Source organism: Nycticebus coucang, chromosome 10, assembly GCF_027406575.1.
Source record: "Nycticebus coucang isolate mNycCou1 chromosome 10, mNycCou1.pri, whole genome shotgun sequence".
Classification (NCBI taxonomy): domain Eukaryota; kingdom Metazoa; phylum Chordata; class Mammalia; order Primates; family Lorisidae; genus Nycticebus; species Nycticebus coucang.
In genome coordinates, this window is record NC_069789.1 from 129,683,739 (window position 1) to 129,709,539 (window position 25,801).

General features: G+C 47.3%; 1 protein-coding gene across 2 annotated transcripts; it reads right to left on the bottom strand.

Moving 5' to 3' along the window:
- Positions 1 to 1,124: 1,124 nt before the first annotated feature.
- On the bottom strand, positions 1,125 to 7,346 carry PDCD5 (programmed cell death 5). Of its 2 annotated transcripts, XM_053605462.1 has the most exons (6): positions 7,114 to 7,346; positions 6,385 to 6,422; positions 3,927 to 3,988; positions 3,068 to 3,159; positions 1,828 to 1,899; positions 1,125 to 1,291 (listed from the first exon to the last, which is right to left on the bottom strand). In XM_053605462.1, exons 1-6 carry the CDS (start codon positions 7,177 to 7,179, stop codon positions 1,244 to 1,246), a joined length of 378 nt encoding a protein of 125 aa, XP_053461437.1. In that variant the 5' UTR covers positions 7,180 to 7,346; the 3' UTR covers positions 1,125 to 1,243. The 2 variants fall into 2 exon arrangements, with proteins under 2 accessions (XP_053461437.1, XP_053461438.1); XM_053605463.1 differs by lacking the exon at positions 1,828 to 1,899 and having other exon boundaries at positions 7,114 to 7,293.
- Positions 7,347 to 25,801: the final 18,455 nt, after the last annotated feature.

The window sequence follows — 25,801 nt, forward strand, 5'->3', positions numbered from 1 at the left end:
AATCCTGTTTCTCTTATTCAATGTTATGAACTTACTCCTGAGCTGGGTCTCAAAGGTCACACCGGTCACACCGACTGAAGCTGCGCTGGACGTTTTGGCACACGCCTGTCATCCTCACTGCTTGGGAGACAAAGGTGGGAGAGACACTGTGTCCCAGAGTCTGAGGCCAGCCTGGGCAACACAGCCCAGCCAATGAGTCGGAGGCTGAGGCAGCAGGATGCCCGCAGCCCAAGTCAGAGGCTGCAGTGAGCTGCGACACCGCCACTGCACTCTGCTCAGGGCTGCAGGATGAGACTCTGCCTCAACAACAAAAAGTGTATGAGCGAAGGTTTCGTGACCTAGTGGAAGTAAAGCACAATGTGAGGTGAAAGTGAGGCGACATTTGCTTTGAGCCACCTGTAACCCTATCAGTGAAGAACCCAGAACATTTCTACAAAACGTTTAACTCCTGAACTGTCTCAACTGGATTTTAATCAGAAGTCTTCTCTCACAAACATGTTTATTATTGTTGAAGTACTATTACTAGTATGTCCTAATTATTCTGGTCATTTTTTTCAGTGGCACTGTCACTCTGGTTGTTTCTGATGGGAATTATATTTGTTAGATAATTTCAACATCCTTGAAATCAAAGCTGGGATTCGCCTTACATTAACAGAAGTGCTATCTGCAGGAAGAAAACAGTTTACCAGTTTACCTGCTCTCAGAAATTATGTCTAGAAAATTTAAGATTTGTGGGCAGCGCCTGTGGCTCAAGGAGTAGGGCGTCGGTCCCACATGCTGGAGGTGGCAGGTTCAAACCTAGCCCCAGCCAAAAACAAAAAAAAAAAAAAAAAAAAAAAATAAGATTTGCTCAGATGTTGAGAGATAATTCAGTTTAATGCCTAAATTTTAATCCCACTATGTTACTGGCTGCGAATGCTCTCTTTTCTTACTAAAAAGTGCTTGAACACTTTCTATTTCTGGTAAGTACATTTTCCGTGCCTGAAACTAATGTCAGAATCACAAAGGATATATTGGTGCTACTATGTACGTTTCAAAGCTTTTGGTAGGAGGGAAAAATTCAAACGTGCCCATCTCCTGGTCAGCTGGTTACATCAGGAAAACAACTTACCCACATGGTTTTGTTTTGCATAACAAGTTTATTTTTTAAAGGCATATAGATAATAAAGTAAATATTTAGTCAGATCTTAACTTCTATTCTAGAATTTGTTCCATTAAGTTCCATTCTCTAAACATGTTTAGGTCAATAATCGTCATCTTCATCAGAGTCCATTACTTTTCTTCTGTTAAACTGGGGGGAAAATTAAACAAGTGTCATAACATTTTTAATAAAGCATAACTCAGATGGTCTTAAGGAGAAAAAGCTCTTCCTATTTTGGCAAGAATTTTATTTTGAGTAAGTCTCACTCTGTCACCCTGAGTAGAGTGCCCTGGCATCGTAACTCACAGCAACCTCAAACTCCTGGGTTGAAGTGATCCTCCCACCTCAGCCTCCCGAGTAGCTGGGACTATAGGTCCCCACCACAACACCTGGCTATGACTAATTTTTCTATTTTTAGAAAATAGGGATGGCTCTCTCTATGTTGCTCAAGCTGATCTTGAACTGAGCTCAAGTGATCCTCCTGCCCTGGCCTCTGAAAGTGCTAGGATTACAGGCAGCTAAACAGGGTAGGGGGTCAAGATCTTAAAAATTAGGCCGCTCTTCATGTTACAAAACAAAAAACACCTATGGGCTGAGAGATGCTTTGATAAGGTAGATAAATACCCAACAACTGACATGTACCGTTTCCATCTTTTTGTTTGTCATGTACATTTGGGAACACTCACTTTAACTGTCGTTTTCTTCTCTGTTTGTTGGCTCACTTTTTCAAGGATTTCTATTAAACCTTGTTCTGATACCTGGGATAACCAAAAAGAGAAATACTTTTTTAAACAAAGAATTTACTTTAGATTGAATCATCTTTCTGGGGTGTGGGGGAGTTAACAGATACTAAGATCACCTTTATCCTCACTAGAAGGCAGTGCTAACCACGCCTGCCACTGTGTTAAGTGTCAGAGGGACGCTATCTCACTTATGTGTGACATCAACTGGCTGTCTCTTCCCCACACAAGTGGCTCTTAACATGAGGGTTGCAGGGAACAGGACTGAGTGGGGAGGCTGTGGTGGTGACAGAGGACTTTGGGCTCTCGTCACCGAGGCTGGGGCACAAAGCATGATCACAGGTCCCTGCAGACTCAGCTCCTGGACTGGAGCAGCCCTCCTGCCACACCCTCCTGGGCAGCTAGGACTGAAAGTGCTCACCACCATGGCTGACTTTAAGAAGTTTATAGAGGGGCAGCGCCTGTGGCTCAGTCGGTAAGGCGCCAGCCCCATATACCGAGGGTGGCAGGTTCAAACCCGGCCCCGGCAAAACTGCAACCAAAAAATAGCTGGGCGTTGTGGCGGGTGCCTGTAGTCCCAGCTACTCGGGAGGCTGAGGCAAGAGAATCGCTTGAGCCCAGGAGTTGGAGGTTGCTGTGAGCTGTATGAAGCCATGGCACTCTACCGAGGGCCATAAAGTGAGACTCTGTCTCTACAAAAAAAAAAAAAAAAGTTTATAGAGAAGGGGTCTTACTATGTTGCCCAGGCTGGTCTTGAACTCTTGGCCTCAAGTGCTCCTCCTGTCTCAGCCTCCCAAAGTGCTGGGATTATAGGTATGAGCCACGGCGCCTAGCCTTGTCTGGCTCTCAAAAGTTGGGCCTGCCAGAATATATCCCTCATGGCGTTGGCATAACAAACCTAACAACATAAGGATTTTAGCACTGTCTCATTTGTAAAACGAGCCTAACTTCTATCTACATCGGTAGTATTTCAGTAGGTATTACTGACAAACTTTGCTTCCAGCAGAAGAGCCGTTTAAGTGAGCTGACTCCAGCAGTCAGCGGGTCACACGGACACAGCGAGGTTCCACAGCAGGGTCAGGGGAGGAGAGGACCTGTTATGGCAGGCACAGCCATCCTCTTCTTTAGAGGACCCTGCCCCCTGGAGCCACCTTTTGATGAAGTCAGGAGCGCAGTGCACGCTTACCTTCCCACTCAGCTGTCCGTATCTCGCCATCTGTATAAGGTAATTCTCTACCGCTTTCGTCTTCTCAGGCTTTACAAGAGCTAAGTTACTTACTAAAAGAAAAAACATATGCAAAAAGGTGTCGAAACTAAATGCCACTTGTAAATATTACACCTTAGAACCGCACACTGGCATTGTTTCTCAACCAGTCAAACAGGGGAGACGGTGTTGTTACCCCTCCTAAAAACGAGAAAACTAAAGTTCAGCCAGACCAAGCACATCTGGCTCTCAGTCAAGGCCACACAGCGCTAGGGGTACAACCAATGTTAAACTTGTGTCCTTTGACTGTAAGCCCCAGGCTTTCCTGGTTTTTAATACACGATTGCCCACTGAAAAGCAATTTGCTTATTATACGTGCACAGTGGTGGTGCTCCCTATGGCTGCCTCTTCTAAACCCTAAGTGGGCTCAGAGTTATAACATAGAAGATCACAGTTCATTCTGATCGGCTCAGTTTTTCTTGCTCCACATTTGTTTATGAAACCTCAAACATACACTTAAACAGAGAACACACACGATTGCCCCTAAATCCTCATCACCTGTGTCAAATACCAGCAACATCTTATCATTGACTAAGAATTCTTTCTGATAACTTTTACCTACTCTGCACTTGGAGAACATCTCATCTCTTTAGTAAGAGAGAAAAGAGCTGTACTTTTAATAGTGAGGTGTTCTCTAGGTTTATAAATTTCATACTGCTTAGAATCTCAAATGTTTTTTAGCTAAATATTTAGTCTAGAGACAGCATTAACTTCACATATACCCCCCCTTGGACTAATTCAAGCCAGTTTTATGGAAATAAAGAAAATTAAAGATGCTTACACCTGGCCCGGGCTGACTGATCCAGAACTTGGGCCAAGATACTGTTTCTCATTTCTGCTTCCCTGTAACAAAAACACAGGTCAAGCAAAATTAGATCTAAGCTGTTGACATTCCTATGGGACATACAAGAAAATAATTCAGTGTGATTCCCCTGGCGGAAGCCCATGCTGTAGCAGGTGCTGTGCAGATGACAGCAGTTACGGTAAAGTCCAAGAATCCACTTTTGTCTTCAAGGAGCCAGCTCTATGTTATATGGGTATAAACTTACCAGGTTGGAAGGTAAGCTTCACAGTTCCATAATTCAGGGTGGAGTTTTAGTTCAACCACCACTACAAACATTTATAAATACCTACTATGTAACAGGTGCTAGAAATTAGTAGTGGGTTTCAGGCTCTTATAAGGATCAAGTGACTACTATGTGTAATTTCTTTAGAGATAAAGCTGGGATGGGGTAGGGGGGGCTATGTTAAAGACACACAGGTCCCAGGGCCGGGCTTGAACCAGATCCTGTGTTTCCAGACTCTCAGTTCTATTTTTTTTTTTTTGGGGGGGGGAGGAAGCAGGGGAATGAAATTAAAACTTTGCAAATATCTTTGTTTTTTCCTACCTACCCAAGTAAAAACTAGTTTATGTTCATAGGACAATGGTCCTATATCCTTTTTTTTAGGGCAGAAATTTGTTTTGTTTTTTCCGAATGAAATCTTTCAAGGAACTTGATACACAAAACAAACAAGAGCAGAGATAGTTTGGCTCCATGAGAGAGTGGGAGCTGGGGCTGGCTGTGCCTCCTACCTGCTCCCAGCTCAGCCCTAGAGTTCATGGAATATAGCTTAAACCTCACGTCCACAGACCATTTTCTTATGGTGCCTGAATACTTCAATGCTGCCAAAAACTACTATTATTATATCTCATTGAATCTAAGATGTCATCAATTATAGCATGCACCACGGTTTTATGTATCTCTAAGGAGGAAAAAAACACCGTAGATAAGAGCTCCAATAACGGACTTCTACTCAAAGTTGGGTAAGCTGGGTCTGGAAGAGCAGCACCCTCATTATTAGTTAACAAGAAATAATCCCTCCACACAGAAAAGGAGAGCAAAGGAAAGCAGCCTGCATGCACCTGGCCCTGACTGAGATTCCTCCAAGAATCTGAACTCCAGGCTTTACAGTCTTACAGGGTTGCTGTCTGAATTCACACTGCCAGAGGTGAGAAAGGGGAAAATCTCAAACAGACTGGCCTTGGATTAGAAATGTGCCCAAGTGATGGCAGAAACAAAAGTAAATCTTCTCTAGAGGAATCCAGAACAAGAACAACCCATTATAAAATGCAACCCAATTTTAGGGTATGTTAAAATATGAAAAAAATGCACATTTTAGAATCAATGAAATTCATGTAGTTGGACTTGCTACCCCAGGTACCTACCATCTTCTCCTGAACCTCTGTCTTGCCTGCTTCTGTAGACCCAGCAGAGTGCCTGACCCAGAGCAGATGCTCAGTAAACACTAGCTGAAGGAGTCAGGAGGTAGCATGAGGGGCCAGGTGTAGTGATTCATGCCTGCAACCCCAGCACTTTGAAAGGTGAAGGCAGGAGGACTGCCTGAGGACAGGAGTTTGAGACCAGACTGGGCAAACACAGTGAGACCCTGTCTCTACAAAAAATTTTAAAATTAGCTGGGCGTGGTGACGCACACCTGTAGTCCTGGATACTTGGAAGACTAAGGAAGGTGGACTACTTGAGCCCAGGAATTTGAGGCTGCAATGAGCTGTTACTGCACTATTGCACCCCAGCCTGGGCAAAAGAGTAAGACCCTGTCTCTATTTAAAAAAATAAACAAGGGGACACAGGGAATTATTCTACCTACTGGTAGAGGGTTTCAGTTTTGCAAAATGAAAAAATTCTAGAGCTGTTGCACAACCATATGAAGATAGTGAACATTACTGAACTTAAAAATAGTTGAGATGGTAAACTATATATATACATAAATAATATAAATATATATATCTTTCAGCACAATTTAAAAGTGGTGGCATAATGTAGTAATCAGATACTCATTCAATAAGCCTGCTCTTGGATGAGTATCTTTGACTATGCTAAGTGCTCGGCCATGTGCTGGGATAAAACGATGGCAGAAGCTAGTATTTACTGAGTACTTACTAAGTGTGAGGCACTACACGCATGTAATCCCTGCCAGATAGTCCTATATTTCTATTACAATGCTCATTTTAAGGTAATCACAGTTCAGCAACACCAATCCCTAATTGCAATAGGAGGTATGCAGTGGGGCTCCATACTATTTATTTAGCTAGCGAACTAGTAACAAGAACACCCTGCCAATGATGATTTATGGAACAGTCACTATGCCAGGAAAAACTTTTGACAACTAAAGCAAAAAAAAAAAAAAAAATCCATCCGGTGAGACCAACCCTTCAAAAAGTTGAGGTTTCCAGCCCATACCTGTGCTTTGCCTCCTGCTGTGCGGCATCGCCAGGATCCTGAAAAAATATTTAGGCTTTTAATGAAGGAATTTCACAGAGGAGAGGCTAGGAAAAACTACTGTTTCTCAACCCTAACCGTCTCCTGCAGCGGTAGAGACCACTTACCGAATAATTAAAATCTGGACCTCACGTGATCAATGAGATAGTTCACTTATCTCAATGTTTCGATAAGCTTCTAAAGTCGCAATCTAATGGAATGTTTCAGAATGCAAACCACCTTTGGGAGAGGGTTCCTTGTCTTACGGAACCGTATTTTACGTCCACAAACAATTTTCAGAAAATAAAACGGGCCCGGGCATTAGGGACGCGGGCGATTGGCCCCGGCAGGCGTCGCCCCGGCTCTGCACGGACCGGGCCAGCGAGCGCCGCCCGCCCCGCCCCTGACCGCCGGCTGGTCTGCAGCCCACTGCACGCTCAGCACCCGGGACGTCTAAAACCGTCGGCTGCTGGGGTCAGGACAACCGAGTTTTAGTACAAAACCGGATTCGGTGAGGCTGGAGCGGAGTCGGAGGCGGCCAGCGGGGGCTGAGATTCTGCTCGGGGCCGGCGATCCCGCCCCCGGGGCAGCCCCGCACGTGGCCGGTACCCGCCGCCCGCGCCCCTCGCGGTGGGGGAAGGGGCTGAGGCCGGGCGCCGCCACGAGGCCGCCGGGGCAGGGACCGGCCTGGGCGGGGGCCGGCGCGCTCACCCCGTGCTTCGCCTGCAGCTCGGCCAGCCTCTGCTTCCTCAGCGCCTCCAGCTCCTCGTCCGCCATGGTGCGTCCGTCCGCGGCGGGGCAGCCGCAGTCGCCCCGCGGCCCGCTCCGACGGATCGCCCCGTAGCCCCCTCGGCGCGAGCTCGGCCCTCACCACTGCGCAGGCGCCCGCAGCGCCCAGGCGTCACCAATCCAGCCCCGAGCCGCGCCTCCTGCCGCTGCCAGGACGCCGAGGAGAGGGCCGAGCCCCTGATCGCAGGCGGGCGGGTGGGAGGCGCCTTCGGGACAGACCCGCCGCCACTCGCGCAGTGGGCGCCCCTGCGCACCGGGACGCCGGCTGGGCGGGCACCGGGCTGCGTTTTAGAAGAGATAGCAATCTAAACATCGGGCATCGAGCGTAATAATTATAGCACAATGTCTCGGTGGCCTGTAATGTGCTAGGCTCGTGAGGAACCAGGGGCTCAGATAGGCTGATGGGGTGATGGACATGGCTCGCCGTGCGTGGTGGCGACGGCTGCACAACTGTTAAACGTGCGCGCACCGTCCCTCGCCCGCCTCCTCCCCTGGAGAGGGCCTGGGAGGACGCTGAAGTGGGCGGCTGTGTCTGGACTCCCCGGGGTACGCCCGGGGCTCCCGCCTTTGGGGTTGCGGGGTCACACTCAGCTCCCTAGCCCTGTGACTCCTGCAGGGTGTGTGTGCGTGTGTTGTAATCGTGGAAAAATATACAGAGCGTGGAATCTACCATTGTCAAGGGCGCAGTTCAGTGGCATTAAATACATTCTCGTGCAGCTGGCACCCACATCTACTTAGAACCTTTCCGTCTCCCCAGACTGAAACTCTACAAACTAAAAATAATAGTTCTTTGGTCCCTGCCCCGCTATTCCCTGGTAACCACCATTCTAGTTTCTATGGATTCGCCTATTCTAGGAACCTCAGCTAAGTGGAGTCATACAATATTTGTTATTTCGTGACTGGATTATTTCACTTCGGGGTCCTTAAGTTTCAGCCATGTTGTAGCGCATGTGAATAGTTTCTTCCTTTTTAAGGCTGAAAGTATTCTGTTGGGTATAGATGCTATATATTTTTAAAGTAAGGGTCTTGCTGTGTTGCCCAGGCTGGAGTACAGTGACATGGTCATAGCTTACTGCAGTCTTGAACTTCTGGGCTGTACCACTCCTCCTGCCTCAGCCTTCAGGGTAGCTGGGACTTCCTACCCAGCTAGGTGTGCACCACAGTGCCTAGCTAATTAAAAAGAATTTTTTTTTTTTTTTTTTTTTTTTTTAGATACAGGGTCTCAATATGTTGCCAAGGGCTCGAGTAATCCTCCTGCCTTGGTCCAAAAGTGCCGAGATTACAGGTGTGAACTACACATCCAGACTTAGGCCACATTAAAAAAATCCATTCATCAATCAGTGGGCACTTGGGTTATTTCTTTTTTTTTGGATACTGTGAATAAAGCAGCTATAACTGCAGGTATACAAATACCTGTTCAGATCTAAGCTTTCTCTTTTGGGGTATACCCAGAAGAGAAATTACTGGATATCATAGGGTAATTGTATGTTTAATTTTTGAGGAATGGCCATACAATTTTCTTTCCTCTTTTCTTTTCTTTCTTTCTCTCTCTCTCTCTTTTTTTTTGAGACAGCGTCTCATTCTGTTGCCCTGGGTAGAGTGCCATGGTGTCATCATAGCCCACAGCAACCTCAAACTCTTGAGCTCAACTTGCCTCAGCCTCCCAAGTGGCTGGGACTACAGGCGCCCACCACAACACCTGGCTAATTTTTCTATTTTTAGTAGAGACCCTATCTTGCTCTTATTCAGGCTGGTATTGAACTCCTGTGCTCAATCCATCGGCCTTGGCCTCCCAGAGTGCTGAGGATCAGAGGCGTGAGCCCTGTGCCTGGCTTGCCCACACCATATTCCACAGAGGCTGTACTGTTTTACATTTCTGACAACAGTGTACGGTTTTCTATTTTACCATCTCATCACCCAAACCTGTTATTTTCTGTTTTTGTTTTTGATAGTAGCCATCTATCACTAGTGTGATAGGTAGTATGTCGCTGTGGTTTTGATCTGCCTTGCTCTAATGAGGGATACTGAGCATCTTTTCATATGATTGTTGGCCCCTTGCTTATCTTTAGAAAAAAATGTCTATGCAAGTCTTTTGATCATTTTAAAATGTGCTATTCTTTTCCATCATTGAGTGGCAAGGGTTATTTACCTATTCTAGACATCAATCTCTTATCAGATGTACGATATGTGATTTGCAACCCCTTCCACGGGTTGACATTTTATTCTGTTGATTGTGCCCTTTGATGCACAAAATTTTAAAATGGGCGTGTTGCTTAATTTCCATGTTATTTGTGAACTTTCTGGTTTTTCTTCCACTGTTTATTTCCATTGTGATGAGAAAAGATACTCTGTATGATTCCAATTTGTTTTTAAATTAAATTTTTAAATTTTAATTTGTTTATTTGTTTAGACAGAGTCTCACGCTGTCTCACTGGGTAGAGTGCTATGGTGTCATAAATCACAGCAATCTCAACTCTTGGGCTCAAGTGATCCCTTTTGCCTCAGCCTCCCGAGTAGCTGGGGAAAAAATAAAATTTGTTGAGAGATGGAGTCTTGCTCTGTTGCAGCCCAGGCTGGAGTGCAGTGTTGTGTATATACGCAAAATGGAATACTATTCAACCAAAAAAAAAAAAAAACCCAAAGAATGAAATCTTGTCGTCATTTGCAGCCATGGATGGACCTGGAGGATGTTATGTTGAGTGAAACAAGCCATGAACTAGTCACAGAAAGAGAAATGCTGCACATACTGTGGTGTGAAATCTAAAAGATTTTTTTCTCAGAATAAGGGAGTAGAATAGTGGAAGGAGAGGGTGAGGGGTATGGTGAGAGATTGGACCCTGGGCACAAAGCCGCAGTCACGTAGGAGGAGCAACTTCTGGGGGTCTGTTCATTGTCGGATGACTAAAGTTAATAGTAACGTATTATTGGCTCGGTGCCTGTAGCTCAGCAGCTGGGGCCCCAGCCACATACACCGGGGATGGTGTGTTCCAACCCAGCCCAGGCCTGCCAAACAACAATGACAACTACAATTAAAAAAATAGCCAGGTGTTGGGGCAGGCACCTATAGTTCCAGCTACTTGGGAGGCTGAGGCAACAGAATCGCTTAAGTCCAAGAGTTTGAGGTTGCTGTGAGCTGTGACTCCACCGCACTCTACCAAAGGCGACAAAGTGAGACTCTGCCTCAAAAAACAAATAAACAAACAAAAACAGTAACGTATTGTTTAACAGTACTTGTGGGCCCTTAAAAAAAACCCAAAAACCCACGAATGTATATTTCAAAATAGCTAGAAGATAGGCTTTTGAATGTTCACATCACAAATAATAAATGTTTGAGGTGGCGGATATGCTAATTATGCTGATTTGATTATCACACAGTTTATATGTGTATTGAAACATCACCTTGTATCCCATAAATATGTACGATTATTATGTGTCAATAATAAGAAAAAGAAGACAAGAAATAAGCGAGAGAGTGTAGATTAAATGGAACCTTTATACACTGTTTTTGGGAATGTACATTGGTGCAGCCTCTATGGATAACAGTATGAAGGTTCCTAAAGAAATTAAAAATAGACCTACCATGTGACCCAGCAATCCCTCTTCTGGAAACAGACCCAAAAGAGATGAAATCACTACCTCAAAAAGATACCTGTGCGCCCACGTTCATTGCAGCATTATCCACAATAGCCAAAATGTGGAAATAACCTAGGTGTCCACGAATGGACAGATTCATAAACAGACCTTCACACACACACACACACACACACACACACACACACACACACACACACACACACTGGAGTATCATTCAGCCTTTGCAAAGGAGGAAATCCTGCCATTTGCCACAACGTGGGTGGACCTGGAGGACACTGTGATAAGTAAAATAAGCCAGAAAGAGAAAGAAAAATATTGCACGATATCCCATATATTTACTGGAATCTTAGAAAAGGTCAAATATACAAAGAGAATAAAACAGCAGAAACCAGGGTCAGGGTGGGAGAGAAGGAAATGGTCAAAGGATGTTGGGGGTAGATTGGATGACTTCTGGGCGGGGCGCCCCCCCTCAGTCCAGGGGTGTCCAGGGGCGTCCAGGGGAAAGCTGCAGATGCGAGGTCCCTGGGGGTTCATGGAGACCGCGGAGGATGAAAAGAGCCGGGAGGCGCCCTAACAGGATGGCCATCTCTGTGTGCTGAGAGTGGACAGGTGGGGCGGGGCTGAAGCAGAGCTGAATGCTTTGAATGCTTAATCTGCAGTAGGGTGAGGGAACCTGGCTGCTTCCCCTGCCAGGACAGAACTGGTTTCCCTGCCTCCTTTCTAAATAGCTATCAGCCTTTGTTAGCAACCCCCTGCCTTCTTACCCAGCCTCTCTGTCCAGTCTTCCTGGGGACTTGGGATTCTTTTAACCCTATCTCTTGACCTTTTTGCATTTTGCATATGTGTTTTTGTTAGAAATCGTTAAGAGCCTTCTGAAGAAGCCAGAGGGGCTGCGTTGCCCCAGTCAGCCACTCGGGGTGAGATAACAGAAACCTTCTTCCAGGTGTTCTCAGACTCTGTGCCTTAAACTTGTGTAAATGACGTGATTTCCCCAGCCTCATTTCCCTGTTGGCTCTTAACCAGGTTCAAGTGCTTGGCTATGACCCAGAAAAAATGATACAAAGTCACAAATATATAGGATGACCAAGTTGAAAGAACTGATATGCCAGTAAATATATGGGATAGCATTAAAACAGGACTGTTTTAATAACAGGGCATTGCATTCAGGATTTTTGCTAAATAAGATCATAGCTGCTTTTGCCACAAGGGGGAAAATGGGAAACTATGTGAAATGATGGGTATGTTAATTTGTTCTACTGTAGTAACAGTTGTACTTTATATATTATATACACACACACAGATATATGTCAATCTTATAGATACACACAATAAAATTTACTTTTACTCTGGGTGAAGTGGCTCATGCCTGTAATCCCAGCACTCTGGGAGGCTGAGGCGGGTGGATTGCCTGAGCTTACAGGTTTGAGACCAGCCTGAGCCAGAGCAAGACCTTGTCTCTAAAATATAGTCGGGCATTGTGGTGGGCTCCTGTAATCCTAGCTACTCGGGAGGCTGAGGCAAGAGAATTGCTTGAACCCAAGAGTTTGAGGTTGCTGTGAGCTATGATGTCACAGCACTCTACCAAGGGTGACAATGTGAAACTCTGTCTCCAAAATAAAAGAAAAAAATAGACAGGCATTTTTGTTGTGTTCATTGTCTATGGCAAACGTGTCTTACTCTGCAAACCTTTCTCTTCCTCAATCAACTTTGTTTCATGCCTGCAAAAAACAAAAAAGCAAAAATAGATAAAGTCGACTTCATCAAAATTAAAAACTGCACATCCAAGAGCACATCGACAGAATGAAAAGGCCATTTAGAGAAGGGAAGAAAATGTCTGGAAATCATAGATACGGTTAGGGATGATGGATATGTGTTATTCTAGATATAGTTATAAAGAACTTCTACCTCTCAGCAACGAAGAACGCCAGCAACCTGATTCTAAATCAGCCAGGACTGGAATTGACATTTCTCTCGAGGAGGCGCCCATGGGGCTGGCCGGTGTGTGAACAGGGGGCTCAGTATCACTCGCCCTTGAGGAAAGGCAAGTCAAAACCACAATGAGATACCACCTCCTGCTTATCAGGATGGCTACAATCAAAAACCAGACAGAAAAACAAACACACAAAACCCCCCAGAAAATAACAAGTGTTGGCTGGGGTGTGCAGGAATGGGGACTCTCGTGTGCTGTTTGGGGGAAGGCAAAATGGTGCAGCCACTATGGGAAACAGTATGATGTTTCCTCGAAGAATTAAACACAGAATTGCCATAGATCCAGTAATTCCACTTCTGGATACACACCCCAAATAATCGAAAATGGGGTCTTGACGGGCTTTTTGCACACTCGTGTTCATAGCTACTTATTCACAGTGGCCAAAAGGCGGAAGCACCCCAAGGGTCTATCGATAGAATAAACACAATGTGGTGTGTACATGAAATGAAATGTATTCAGCCTTAACAAGGGTGGAAATTCTGACATATGCTATCACATGGGTGAACCTCGAGGACAGATACCAAACGGTCCCACTGAAATAGTTTCTGGAGGTGATGGACTGAGTTATATCACCCCCAAATTATATCTCAAAGGCCTAATCCCCAATGTGACTATATTCTGAGATACAACCTTTAGAGAGGTGAAGGAGGTTATATGAGGTCATAAGAATGGGGATGATCCAGGCGCCACCTGTAGCTCAGTGGCTAGGGCTCCGGCCACATACACCGGGGCTGATGGGTTCGAGCCTGGCCTAGTCCTGCTAAACAACAATGACAATTGCAACAACAACAAAATAGCCAGGTGTTGTGGCAGGCACCTGTAGTCCCAGCTACTTGGGAGGCTGAGGCAAGAGAATCGCCTAAGCCCAAGAGCTGGAGGTTGTTGTGAGCTGTGACGCCATAGCACTCTATCGGAGGCAACATAGTGAGACTGTCTCACAAAAAAAAAAGAGGATGATCCAATGTGACTGGTGTCTTTTTTGTTGTTGTTTGTTCGAGACAGTCTCATTCTATTGCTCTGGGTAGAGTGCCCTGGTGTCAAAGCTCACAGCAGCCTCACACTCTTGGGCTCAAGTGATCCTCTTGCCTCAGCCTCCTGAGTAGCTGGGACTACAGGCACCTGCCACTGTGTCTGGCTAGTTTTTCTATTTTTAGTAGACATGGGGTCTTGCTCTTGCTCAGGTTGGTCTCAAACTCTTGAGCTCAAGCCATCCACCTGCCTTGGCCTCCCAGAGTGCTGGGATGACTGGTGTCTTTATAAAAGGAAGGGACACCAGGGCACTCATCTGCAAGCCAAGGAGAGGAGCCTCAGAAGAAATCAAACTTGCCATGACCTTGCTCCCGGGCTTCCAGACTCCACAGCTGTGTGAAGATACATTTCCGTTGTTGAAGCCATCCGGACTGTGGGAATTAGTCATGGCGGCGCTAGCAGACGAGCATAGCCAAATTCAGAGAGACAAGTAGAGTGGTGGTTGTCTGGGGCTACAGGGGAGAAGGCAGCGAGGATTTGTTGTTTAGTGGGTATAAAGTTTAAATATTCCAGGATGAAAAGTGTTCTGGAGATTGGTTGCCCCAGAGGATAAATGTACTTAACACTACTGGACGGTACATTTAAAAATGCCTGATGACAGATAAAGCTGGTGGTGCCCAGATGAGGCTGCAGCGGAGATGGTCAGGCCAGGTTTACTGAAAGGGGAGAGTGACCTGCCAGGGCAGGGCAAAGGTGGTGTCCAGGCCTGGGCACAGATAGAGGCCCCTTTTACACGAAGTTGTAGGGAGTGGCCAAATTCCACAGCTGGCCTGGACAGTTAGGGTCCTTTGGCTGGACTTCGGGTGGGGGGCTAGTCAGATCCTTGGTGTCCTTGACTTAGGAGAGAAGGAGGAAGAGGAGGGGAGAGGAGAGAAAGGGTTCCCGTGTGGCGTTAGGCTTCCCAACATCTGAGTTGGTAAATTGTATGTCCTGTTTATTTTGCCATAATTAAAAAGAAACAATACAAAACAAAACCTGCTTTGATGCCACAAACCCGTCCTACAATCGTTTCATTATTCTGCCCTCCTTCCAGCAAAGCTCATAGTTTATAGTCACCGTCTCTGCCTCCTAAACTCCCATTGTTTGCTGAACCCAGTGTTACCAGGATTTTCAGCAATGGCTCTGTTCAAGGTCACGTGACCATCCCCACCCACCAGCAGCGGTTTTTGGCCCGGGCTGGGTTTGAACCCGCCACCTCCAGCATATGGGACCGGCGCCCTACTCCTTGAGCCACAGGCGCCACCCACCAGCAGCGTTTTTGATCTCTGCTTGCTCCTCTGGCTTCCTAGGTTTCCATCTGCCCCAGTGGTCGCCCCTCCGGACTCTGAGCTTTGGGGCTTTCTACCCGCACTCCCTGGCAGCCTCATATCGGGTTGTCCACGCAGTGGCCCATCTCAGACCCTACTTCCAGCCCCACCCTCCCTTGGAACTCAACCTTGGACGTGCACCTGCCCACGCAATACCTTCACGAAGATGCCTCACAGGCATCTGAAACTCCACACGTGCCCAGAACAGTTCCCGACTCCCCCTTCACATCCCGCCCTTCTCCAGCATTTCCCATCTGAGTCAACAGGGCCAGAAAAACAGGCAGCCCCTTGGCCACCCAGTAAAGATCTTGGAACCAGCAGGAGCTCTCTCTTCCCTGTCTCACTCCACATCTAGCTCACCTGGATATCCTGTTGTTTCTCTCTTCAAAATGTCTCCAGGACCCGGCCTCTCCCCAGCTCGTCCTCCAACACTGGCCTTGGCCGGGCCATCTTCTTGCATCTGGGTGACTGTGGCGCCTTCCTAGCTGAGTGAACAAATGGACAAATGGCTGGTGGGATTAGTGGAGTGAAATATGAGCGCATATTACAAAGAACACCGTCAGAAATGTAACAACATTTTTCTGTGTGGTTTGCAGGTAAGAACAGGTGTTCATACACCAGCGTGTATTACCAGACAGCCAGGAGATAACCTTCTCCCTCTCACATAGTGTGTGACGTATGTGACATGAGGCCAGCTAAGCTAGCATCACCAGGCGGTCTCACACACACACACACGCAATCTCGATTGATTAATTAAAAAATTAAAAGCATGGTCATTAGAACTTTAAGGGAAAAATCAGAGAATTTGAGACATCAGTCATACAAAAAACAACATCAGGGGAGTTTTTCTTTCTTTCTTTCTTTCTTTTTTTTTTTTTTTTTTGCAGTTTTGGCCAGGGCCAGGCTTGAACCTGCCACCCACACCGTATGGGGCCGTCACCCTACTCCTTGAGCCATAGGAGTTTTTTAAATGTTTTAAAAAACATTTTAAAATGTTTTTTTTTTTTTTTAACATTTTTTTTAGAGACAGAGTCTCACTTTATCATCCTTGGTAGAGTGCCATGACATCACAGCTCACAGCAACCTCCAATTCCTGGGTTTAGGTGATTCTCTTGCCTCAGCCTCCCCAGTAGCTGGGACTACAGGAGCCTGCCACAACGCCCGGCTATTTTTTTTGTTGTTGTTGCAGTTTGGCTGGGGCTGGGTTTGAACCCACCACGATCGGTATATGGGGCCGGCACCCTGCTCATTGAGCCACAGGCTCCGCCTGAACTGGAGTTTTTCTTAGGCTGATGGACAGCTCTGAGAGGGAGGATCTTTGAGAGGTCCTGGTTTCAAAGACTGTGGTGTCTGACCCCACCCTTGAGCCTCACGCACTCCCCAAGCCCCGGCCCATCCCCAGGGATCCGAGTTTATCATCTATCCTTTGTATCTTGGGAATAGAAATAGCTGGAGTTTAAGGGTTTAGGTTTTGGTTTGGCCAAAATGGACACATCAAAGCTGTGGCGATTGAATGTTCCTGCTCTCAGGACGTCTGCAGGAAAATGGTCTTTTGCTGAAAAGAAGCACCTGGCGAAGCGTATGTGGAAGGTGGCGGGTTGGGGAGGGTACAGCTGGGTTTGCAGAGGAGCGTTGTCTTCTGATGCAGGGAAGGGGATGACCTTCTGGGTGAGGAGCCGCAGGAGTCAGCTGCTGGGAGTCCCCGGACAAGGAACAACCAGGACAACGCACACGGCTGTTAGCAGGTGTCTGAGATGGAGCCCAGGAAGTCTCTGCAGTGTCTGTGTGAAAGGAAGGCGGGGAAGGAGGGAGGGAAGGCAGAAGGGAGAAAGGGAAGGAAGGAAGGAAAGGAGAGAGGGAGAGAGGGAAGGAAGGAAGGAAGGAAGGAGGGAGAGCGGGAGGAATGCAGGCAGGAGAAGCCAGTCTGGGCCGGAGGCTTTTCAGCATCACCTCCGTGGTGCCCCTCAGGGAGGACACAGGTGACCTGGGCACTGCGCCTCATGGTCCCTCTGTGTTTTTCCATTTCTTCCACTTCTTGCTTCTTACTGAAGCAGCAGCACAGGGAGTCCCAGGGCAAGTCGGTCCCTCTGCAGCGTCCAGCCACCTTTCTCTTCCCAGGACAGGCCCCTGCTCTGGGCTGGTCTCCCGGGAGCCCCGAGTGCTCAGAGTCCTGGCGTTTCCTGCCGGCAGCAGAGGGAGCCCACACTCTACGAAAGGCGCCGAGTTCCTCATTACAATACAAAGCAGAAAATACAATAATTGTCCTTACAGATGAAGCTTTAATCTCCCTTGTACATCTCTGTTGCTGTGAATTTATGCTCCATTCTGGCACCATATGCCCAATGCGCTTGGAGGAGCCCCCACGAGCTTGACCGTGAGCTCGGGCGCCAGAGCCGTGCAGGGCTGAGTGTTGAATTGCATATCGTTACGTCACACCCTCAAAGGTTGTGTCTTCCTGTGTTGTTTTATATCCCTTTATTAGCCACGATTCTGCAGTTGATCAGTTGCCATGCCATGGGAAGGGACCGCTGAACTCACTGGCAATTACGAGATGCAAGAGGCAGAGGGAGGGTTGGGCCTATTAAAATAAAATCTGGAGGCACAGAACACAGTGGTGTGGGGCTGAGTCTGACTGCTGTCTCCCAGCTGCCGATCTGCCTTCTCATCTGTTTCTAAGTAATAGATATTGATGCTTCTTTGCTCAGAGCAAGCCTATTCCACTTCCACTTGCATACAATACACAGAAGGGCATTTTTCAACATCCTTGTGGGCTCACCAGTAAAGCCAGGCAAGATGTCATACTGCTAGGACCCAGAAGAGTGCTGTGGCTAAGACACGACTGTTCCTTGCCTCACGCTCTCTCTGGATCAAAAAAGAGAAAAACACGTATGCCTTCTTCTGAGCCACACCCCCCTTCATTTCCCTCCCCAAACAATTGGTGGACCAAGTTCTGAAACCACTCTGAACGTGGCTTCTTTACGCTGACCCCCACATCAGCGGTCACATGCGCCCAGCGGGAAAGGGGTCGAACATTTAGAAAAGAGATTCTCATCTAAAACCAGCTGCACCTGCGTCTTAGCTGAGACGTAGCTCTGCTCAAGCTTCTGTGGCCACTTGATGGGGTGACAGCCTCCTCGTCACCACGATCTCCCTCCGTTCAGGAGGGTTGAGGTGGGGGATGGCCATATCACCTCCTCACTGCTAGAAAGCTAACAGGCAGAGGGCTGTTCTAACAGCCCTCCAGGCCCCTCCGCTTTCAGGGCCACCACTAAATGAAATATCAAACAGGGAAATACGTCTCCACCCCACATCAAACACGACATATCAGTGAACAGTTAACCAAAGCTTGGGCTTGGATCTCAGCTTCCTCAAGTACATTAGTCCTGCCCTTGGCATTTTTCCCTCCGTAGTTCAGTGCCGGTGCATTTTTTCCTTTCAGACTGTGTGCACCCCCTTGGGCCTTTGGGGAGCTCTCAGTTCTGGGCCCTGATTCTGGGGAACTTGAGACAGTCCCATGTGGTTGGAGACCAAGGAGAACTTTGGTCCTAGCCCTCCCCTGACTGATTCCAAGAGAACCAGCCTCAAGGGGCATAGGGAAGGCCCTCCTCTGTCCTCAAATAAAGCAGGCAGAGGCTCACCTGTCCTTAAAAAGTCCTGAGGAGATTCTTTTCTTCCTTCTAGCAACATCATTCACTCACTCACTCACTCATTAATTCATTTATTTAAGAAATATTTTATTAAAAGTCTGATAGGTGCCACAGTGCTAGGGGCTGGGGACACAAAGGCAGATTAGACCCAGTGCCTGTCCCAAGGACCACAGAGCTCAATTCCTTTGTCCCCCATCTGGCTGCTGGATGTTTTGGGCTGTGTCCCCACACAAGTTCAGGTTCAGGCATCCTCACCTCCAGAACCTTAGAATGTGACTTATTTGGAGATAGGGTCTTTAACGATGTAGTTTAGTTAAAATGAGGTCATTAGGGTGGGCTCTCCTCTGTGATGACCACTGTCCTTTTGGGAAGAGTGTAGGACACAGACAAACAGCCAGGGAAGGTTCCGTGAGGTCACAGGGAGAAGATGGACTTCTACCAGCCAAAGAGAGAGGCCCTCGGAGGAAACCACCCTTGCTACACCTGGGCCTCAGACTTCTAGCCATCAGAACTGTGAGCAAATAAATTTCTGTTGTATAAGCCATGGCCCTGCCTGTGGCACATTGGAATCGTAGCCCTGGCAAATGGATACACTGGCCCCACAGGAGGGCCTGGCTGGTTCCTTCTCAAAGTGCTGGCTGGCAGTGCAGCTTCCATGGTGGGTGAGTGGGGGCTGGGGCGGGGTGACTCAGAAGACACTCAGCTGCCCCCCTGACCTGGAGGGAGGTATCTGCCTACAGACAGCCTCATTTTGCAGGTACCCACAACCTCCTCAGCCTCACTTGTCTTCCGTCTGATTCCTCGGGGTGTAGACAGATTGATGGGGCCTGGGGGACTTTTCTGGGTGGGACGGGTGGGGATGGGGGCACCCTTTCCTCAGCCACACTGATTGTTCTCCCTAGAGCTTCCTGTTAGATGTCCCTGCAGTAGGTAGGGGGAGGAGGCTTCACGCAACCATATCCACCCAGGGGCTGCCATCCTCACCCTCCTTCACCCCTGGGCAGTACTCAGGTCCTCCAAAGGCCTCAGCCAGGCTCTGACTCATGCTCTTTGTCACCTCTTTTTCTTTTTTTTTTTCTTTTTGAAACAGAGTCTCACTCTGTCACCCTGGGTAGAGTGCTGTGGCATCACAGCTCACAGCAACCTCCAACTCTTGGGCACAAGTGACCCTCTTGCCTCAGCCTCCCAAGTGTCTGGGACTACAGGTGCCCACCACAAAGCCTGGCTGGTTTTTCTATCTTTAGTAAAGAGGGACTCTCACTCTTGCTCAGGCTGGTCTCAAATTCCTGACCTCAGGCAATCTACCTGCCTCAGTCTCCCAGAGTGCTGGGATTACAGGCGTGAGCCACCACGCTGGCCCCCTTTGCCACCTCTTCTAACCTCCAGTGCCTGTTGGGCCCATCCACAGTGCTGGGAGGGTCTTCTGCCACTCACCGGCCTAACGCTGTTCACCCGTCTCCAGTCGCGCGAGCCATCTGCCTACATCCCACAGCGGGCTGGGAAATGTGTGAGAAGCGCTCTTGGAGCAAACCAAACCAACCCAACCCTGGTTTGTCACTTTCCAGGGTGTAAATACTTGCACATGGCCAATTTCAAGTTACTGACGTGAGGTGGCTGAACAGAGGGAGTTGTGCTGGGAGGGGAGGCCCAGTAGCCACTGCCATAACCTTGAGACCAAATGGAGAGGAAACATGTAAAATAATTAGGAATGATATTTGAGGTACTTATTACCTGTATATTTTAATATATTTCACTGTGAGCTCATATAATTTAATTTTTAATAATGACTGTTTAAAACCCAGCCTACAACATTTTTTTTTTTTAAGACAGAGTCTTACTTTGTCACCCTGGGTAGAGTGCCGTAGCGTCATAGCTCACAGCAACTTCAAACTGTTGGGCTCAAGCAATTCTCTTGCCTCAGCCTCCCGAGTAGCTGGGACCATGGGTGCCCACCACAATGCCTGGCTATTTTTTTTTAATTTTATTTTTTTATTGTTAAATCATAGCTGTGTACATTAGTGCAATCGCCTGTAGCCATTCTAAGATGCACCATAGATGTGGCCCCACCCATTACCCTCCCTCTACCAAAACCTCCCCCCTCCCTTCCCCTTCCTTGGCCCTTTCCCCATAGTCTTGTGCTATAGTTGGGTTATAGTCTTCATGTGGAAGCTATAATTTAGCTTCATAGTACAGCTGAGTACGTTGAATACTTTTTCTTCCATTCCTGAGATACTTTGCTAAGAAGAATATGTTCCAGCTCCATCCATGTAAACATGAAAGAGGTAAAGTCTCCATCTTTCATGCCTGGCTATTTTTAGAGACAGGGTCTCACTCTTGCTCAGGCTGGTCTGGAACCTGTGAGCTCAGGCAATCCACCTGCGTTGGCCTCCCAGAGTATTAGGATTACAGGTGTGAGCCACCATGTCCAGCCCAAATTTTCTTAAAATGTAGTGATTGACTCCTGCAACCAGCAGGAGCTGGCGGCAGCACATGCAGTTAGAGTAAAAATCCCCGGGGGAGAATAGAATAGTATGTGGACACGGTAAAAGTGGTGGGTGTGGGGAGTGAACGAGCCTCATCTGGGAGAGTGTGTGGGTTGGGAATAAACACACCAACCATCTGGAAGCCGCTCGTGGGAATGAATGTGTAAACAGTGCCTGGGCCATAAAAGAGTTTCTATTTATTCTAAAGCATGTGGCTGCATCCTAATTCTTATTGATTGATTGATTTTTATTTCAGATTAATGTGAGAGTACAAGCAACTAGGTTACAACCGTTTGCATTTGTTAGGTAGAGTCCCTCTTATAGCTGTGCGCTGTACCCAAGAAGTGTGCCAGACACCCTGACATTGTGTAAGTGGGAGCACGCCAATTCCCCTCCCTCCTTTCCCGCCTCCCCCCTCCCTATAACTTGAATTGAATTGACTTTTTCCTCTTGTGTGGGAATGTATTAGATCATCTACTGACTTCGTATTAGTATTGAGTAATACTCAACAAGCTGGATCCTTGTTTTTCCATTCTTGGTTGCAGCCGTCATTGTGGTTTGGCAGGCCCAGGCTGGATTCAAACCCATCAGCTCAGGTGTATATGGCTGGCACCTTAGCCGCTTGAGCTACAAGCGCTGAGCCTGTTTGTCCTGAGATATTTCACTAAGAATGTGTTCCACCTCCATCCAGGGTAATACAAAAAATGTAACTTTTTATGGCTGAATAGTATTCCATTATATATATCCATATACCACAGCTTGTTAATCCATTCCTGGGTTGATGGGCATTTAGGTCATTTCCACATTTTGTCAATTGTAAAGTGAGCTGAGATAAACAATCTAGTGCAAATGTCCTTATGCTAAAAATAACTTTTTTTCCTTCTGGGTAGATGCCTAATAGTGGGATTACAGAATCAAATGGGAGGTCTAATTTGAGTTCTTTGATGATTCTTCATACTTCTTTCCAAAGAGGCTATATTAGTTTGCAGTCCCATCAGCAGTGTGAAAGTGTTCCCTTCTCTCCACATCCACGCCAGTATCTGCAGCTATGGGACTTTGTGATGTGGGCGATTCTCACTGGCTCGAGGTGATATCTCAAGGTGGTTTTGATTTGCATTTCTCTGATGATTAGGGATGATGAGCATTTTTTCACGTGGTTGTTGTGTGCTGAAAATTTTTTTTTTTTTTTTTTGTGGAGACAAGAGTCTCACTGTACCGCCCTCAGGTAGAGTGCCGTGGCATCACACGGCTCCCAGCAACCTCTAACTCTTGGGCTTACGCAATTCTCTTGCCTCAGCCTCCCGAGCAGCTGGGACTACAGGTGCCCGCCACAACGCCCGGCTATTTTTTTTGTTGCAGTTTGGCCGGGGCTGGGCTTGAACCCGCCACCCTCGGCATATGGGGCCAGCGCCCTACTCACTGAGCCACAGGCGCCGCCCGTGTGCTGAAAATTTTGATTCATAAGAAATTTATCCCTTATTCCTCAAATAATCGTGTTTTTATGAATACAATAGTTGACTACCATTGTAGGGTCACCCATGTTCACAATTAATATAAGACAAATTATTGTTAATAATTAAAAATTTAAAGATTTCTCTTTGCGATAGATTTCATAGAATCAGAATTGAAAGGTCAGCAGGTTGTGAAGATAATTCAAACAAAATGGGCCTGGCCAAGTACATATTCATAACAATAAAGCTACGATTTTGAGGTACACACTTACTCTCCTGGGTCAAGAGAACAGTGTGGAAGCAAAAGGCCGGGATTACCTAGAGCAATTAAAGAAACGCAAAGCAAGAAAATGCCCATCTTGGGCGGCGCCTGTGGCTCAGTGAGCAGGGCGCCGGCCCCATATACAAAGGATGGTGGGTTTAAACCCAGCCCTGGCCAAACTGCAACAAAAAAATAGCTGGGCGTTGTGGCGGGCGCCTGTAGTCACAGCTACTCGGGAGGCTGAGGCAGGAGAATCGCCTAAGCCCAGGAGTTGGAGGTTACTGTGAGCTGTCTGACGCCATGGCAATCTACCGAGGGCCATAAAGTGAAACTCTGTCTCTACAAAAAAAAAAAGAAAATGCCCATCTTTCCAGCAAAGTCTCACAAGGCAGAGTCACTTCTCTAATAAATTTCTGCTGCCTGCTTAACTGATATTATTAAACACCAAACCATGAGCTCAGGGTGCTGAAGGCAAGGTTAGTGGTGGGATTTTAATTCATGCAAATATCAGGTGAAACCATTTTTTTTTTTTTTTTTTTACAAAAACCAGCATTTATCTTGATGTAGGCACATATGAATATATGTACATATGAACATGACATATATTATATATATACATATACAAGGAGGGGTTTGTGGTTGTGAAATATCTGGATGAAAAAATGAAAGTTCCTGGGGGCTGATGGACTATTTCTAACTGCTCTGTGTTTAGCTTCATTAAGTCAGAGTATATATTTTTTATTTTTATTTTTATATTTTTTTGAGACAGAGTCTCACTACGCCACCCTCAGTAGAATGCTGTGGCATCACAGCTCACAGCAACCTCAAACTCTTGGGCTTAAGGGATTCTCTTGCTTCAGCCTCCCAAGTAGCTGGGACTACAGGCGTCTGCCACAACGCCCAGCTATTTTTTGTTGTTGTTGTTGTTGTTGCAGTTGTCATTGTTGTTTAGCAGGCCCCTGGCTGGGTTCAAACCCGCCAGTCTTGGTGTATGTGGCTGGCACCATAAGCACAGTGCTACAGGCACCGATATGTAAGTCAGAGTATATAGATACATGGGTTGCTATGAAAGTTGTTTTCCATTTTTGGCTCTTTTATTTTTATTTTTAAAATTAAAATAAAATAATTTTTTTGAGACAGAATCTCACTCTGTCACCCTTGGTAGAATGCTGTGGCATCATCATAGCTCACACCAACCTCTCCTCCTGGACTCAAGGGATCCTCCTGCCTCAGCCTCCCTGTTCATGGACTTGAGCAAACATTCCAGACTGGGGAGAGCCAGGTTCTGAAAGAAATACCAACTTGCTGTTCTGTGGTGCCCGTTCAGGCTGCCGTGGAACGGCGGCAGGAAATGGCAGATCCTTCAGGCTCAGTACAACAGCTAGAGCAACCATCCCTGTGCCTCTGTGGTAGCAGCAGCTGAGCCCTGTCCTGCCCCCACCCCTGCCAACGTGATGAAGCTCTCTGTAACCAAAGAACCAGGCTCCTGCAAATGCATCGGTCTGCAAAAGCAGTAACAAAACTCAGGTATCATCATGCTTCTAAGAAAGGGAATAATCCGAGAAAAATAAAATGGAGAAAATTTTTCTGTTAAAAAAAAAAAAAAGGCACTGCCTCCTTTGCTGGTATTCTTTTTAAATAAAATTTAGATTATTATGCGGGTGCAAATGGTTAGGTTACATTGTTTGTGTTTCTAAGGTAAAGTTCAAGTTGTAGTTGAGCCCTTCACCCAGGGGGTGTGCTGTACGCCCTCACAGTGTGCCCAGTGCCCATTAGGTGAGAGGGCCCCAGTCCCTCCTCTCCTCCCCTCTTCCCTTCCCTCCCTCCCCCACTTGAATACACTTGTGTTTTCTCTGGTGCCGGCGTGTATTTGTTCCTCTACTGGCTTATTAGTATCGGGTACATTGGATATTTACTTTTCCACTTTTGTGAAACTTTACTAAGAAGAACGTGTTTCAAACAGGTAAACACAAAAGATGTAAAGTCTCTGTCTCTTTATGGCTGAATAGTGCTCCATGGTAGACAAACGCCACAGTTTGTTAATCCTTTCATCCAGTGTGAAGTTCATGACCCCAGATTCTTTTCTACAGTCACCTCCTGGGGTAATGAACTTGGCGTTGAGCTGAAGGTGCTGCCCCGAGGACTTGGGGAGCCACAGCTGCTGGAAATAGGCTTCCTAGGTGGGGTCCCAGCAGGGTGTACTCAGCTGTGGAGGTGTTCCTGACAGTCACTTCGTACAGTGAGGGCAGCTGGGCAACCTGCAAACGCGTCAGGCGGACTGCTTGGAGGAGGCGGCGATCCCACCGGATGGCCACCTGCAGTCTGAGTTCCGTGAGAAAGTGTGAGGTCGTGGGTTCTGCTGGTGGAGGCAGCCTCAGCGCTGGGGCACGTCCCTGTCCAGCCTCATCAGGGACGCGGGGCCAGGAGAGGGTTGTGGGCTCCCAGGACTAGCCTTGGCCTTCTCTGTGGCCATGCCATCTCCATCTCCCAGCAGCGGCTCCCCAGCCAGAGGGACAGCACCAGGCCTTTTAGCAGGTTCATCTGCACGCGTCCCACGTGGGACCCTGTCTGCAGAGGGGCTGGTACCGGATGGTTTTCCCAGCTCGCCCAGGCTCAGTCAACACATCGACCCACTTTGCTCCCTGCCAGAAGCTTACTTCCTCCCTGCCCTGGGTCTAAGTGAGGCAATGACAAGGACCCACAAGGGACCACAAGGACCCTCTGAGAGCAGGGGCTTGGCTGCTGTTGCCAGGAAGGCCTTAGCATGGTTCTCAGGCTCCACTCTGGGTCAGCGTCTCAGGCAGGGAGGGAGAGAACAGGCTGCTGGCAGCTGTGCCCTCAGGCCCC

Bases quoted from the DNA above. Each gene is read 5' to 3' on its own strand.
- PDCD5 (XM_053605462.1), bottom strand. From the start codon at position 7,179: ATGGCGGACGAGGAGCTGGAGGCGCTGAGGAAGCAGAGGCTGGCCGAG. The intron at 1,900-3,067 runs GTAAGCGTGCAC...TGGTTATCCCAG, and splicing joins ACGGACAGCTGAGTGGGAAG to GTATCAGAACAAGGTTTAAT. The intron at 1,292-1,827 runs GTGAGTGTTCCC...TTTTCCCCCCAG, and splicing joins AGAAGAAAACGACAGTTAAA to TTTAACAGAAGAAAAGTAAT.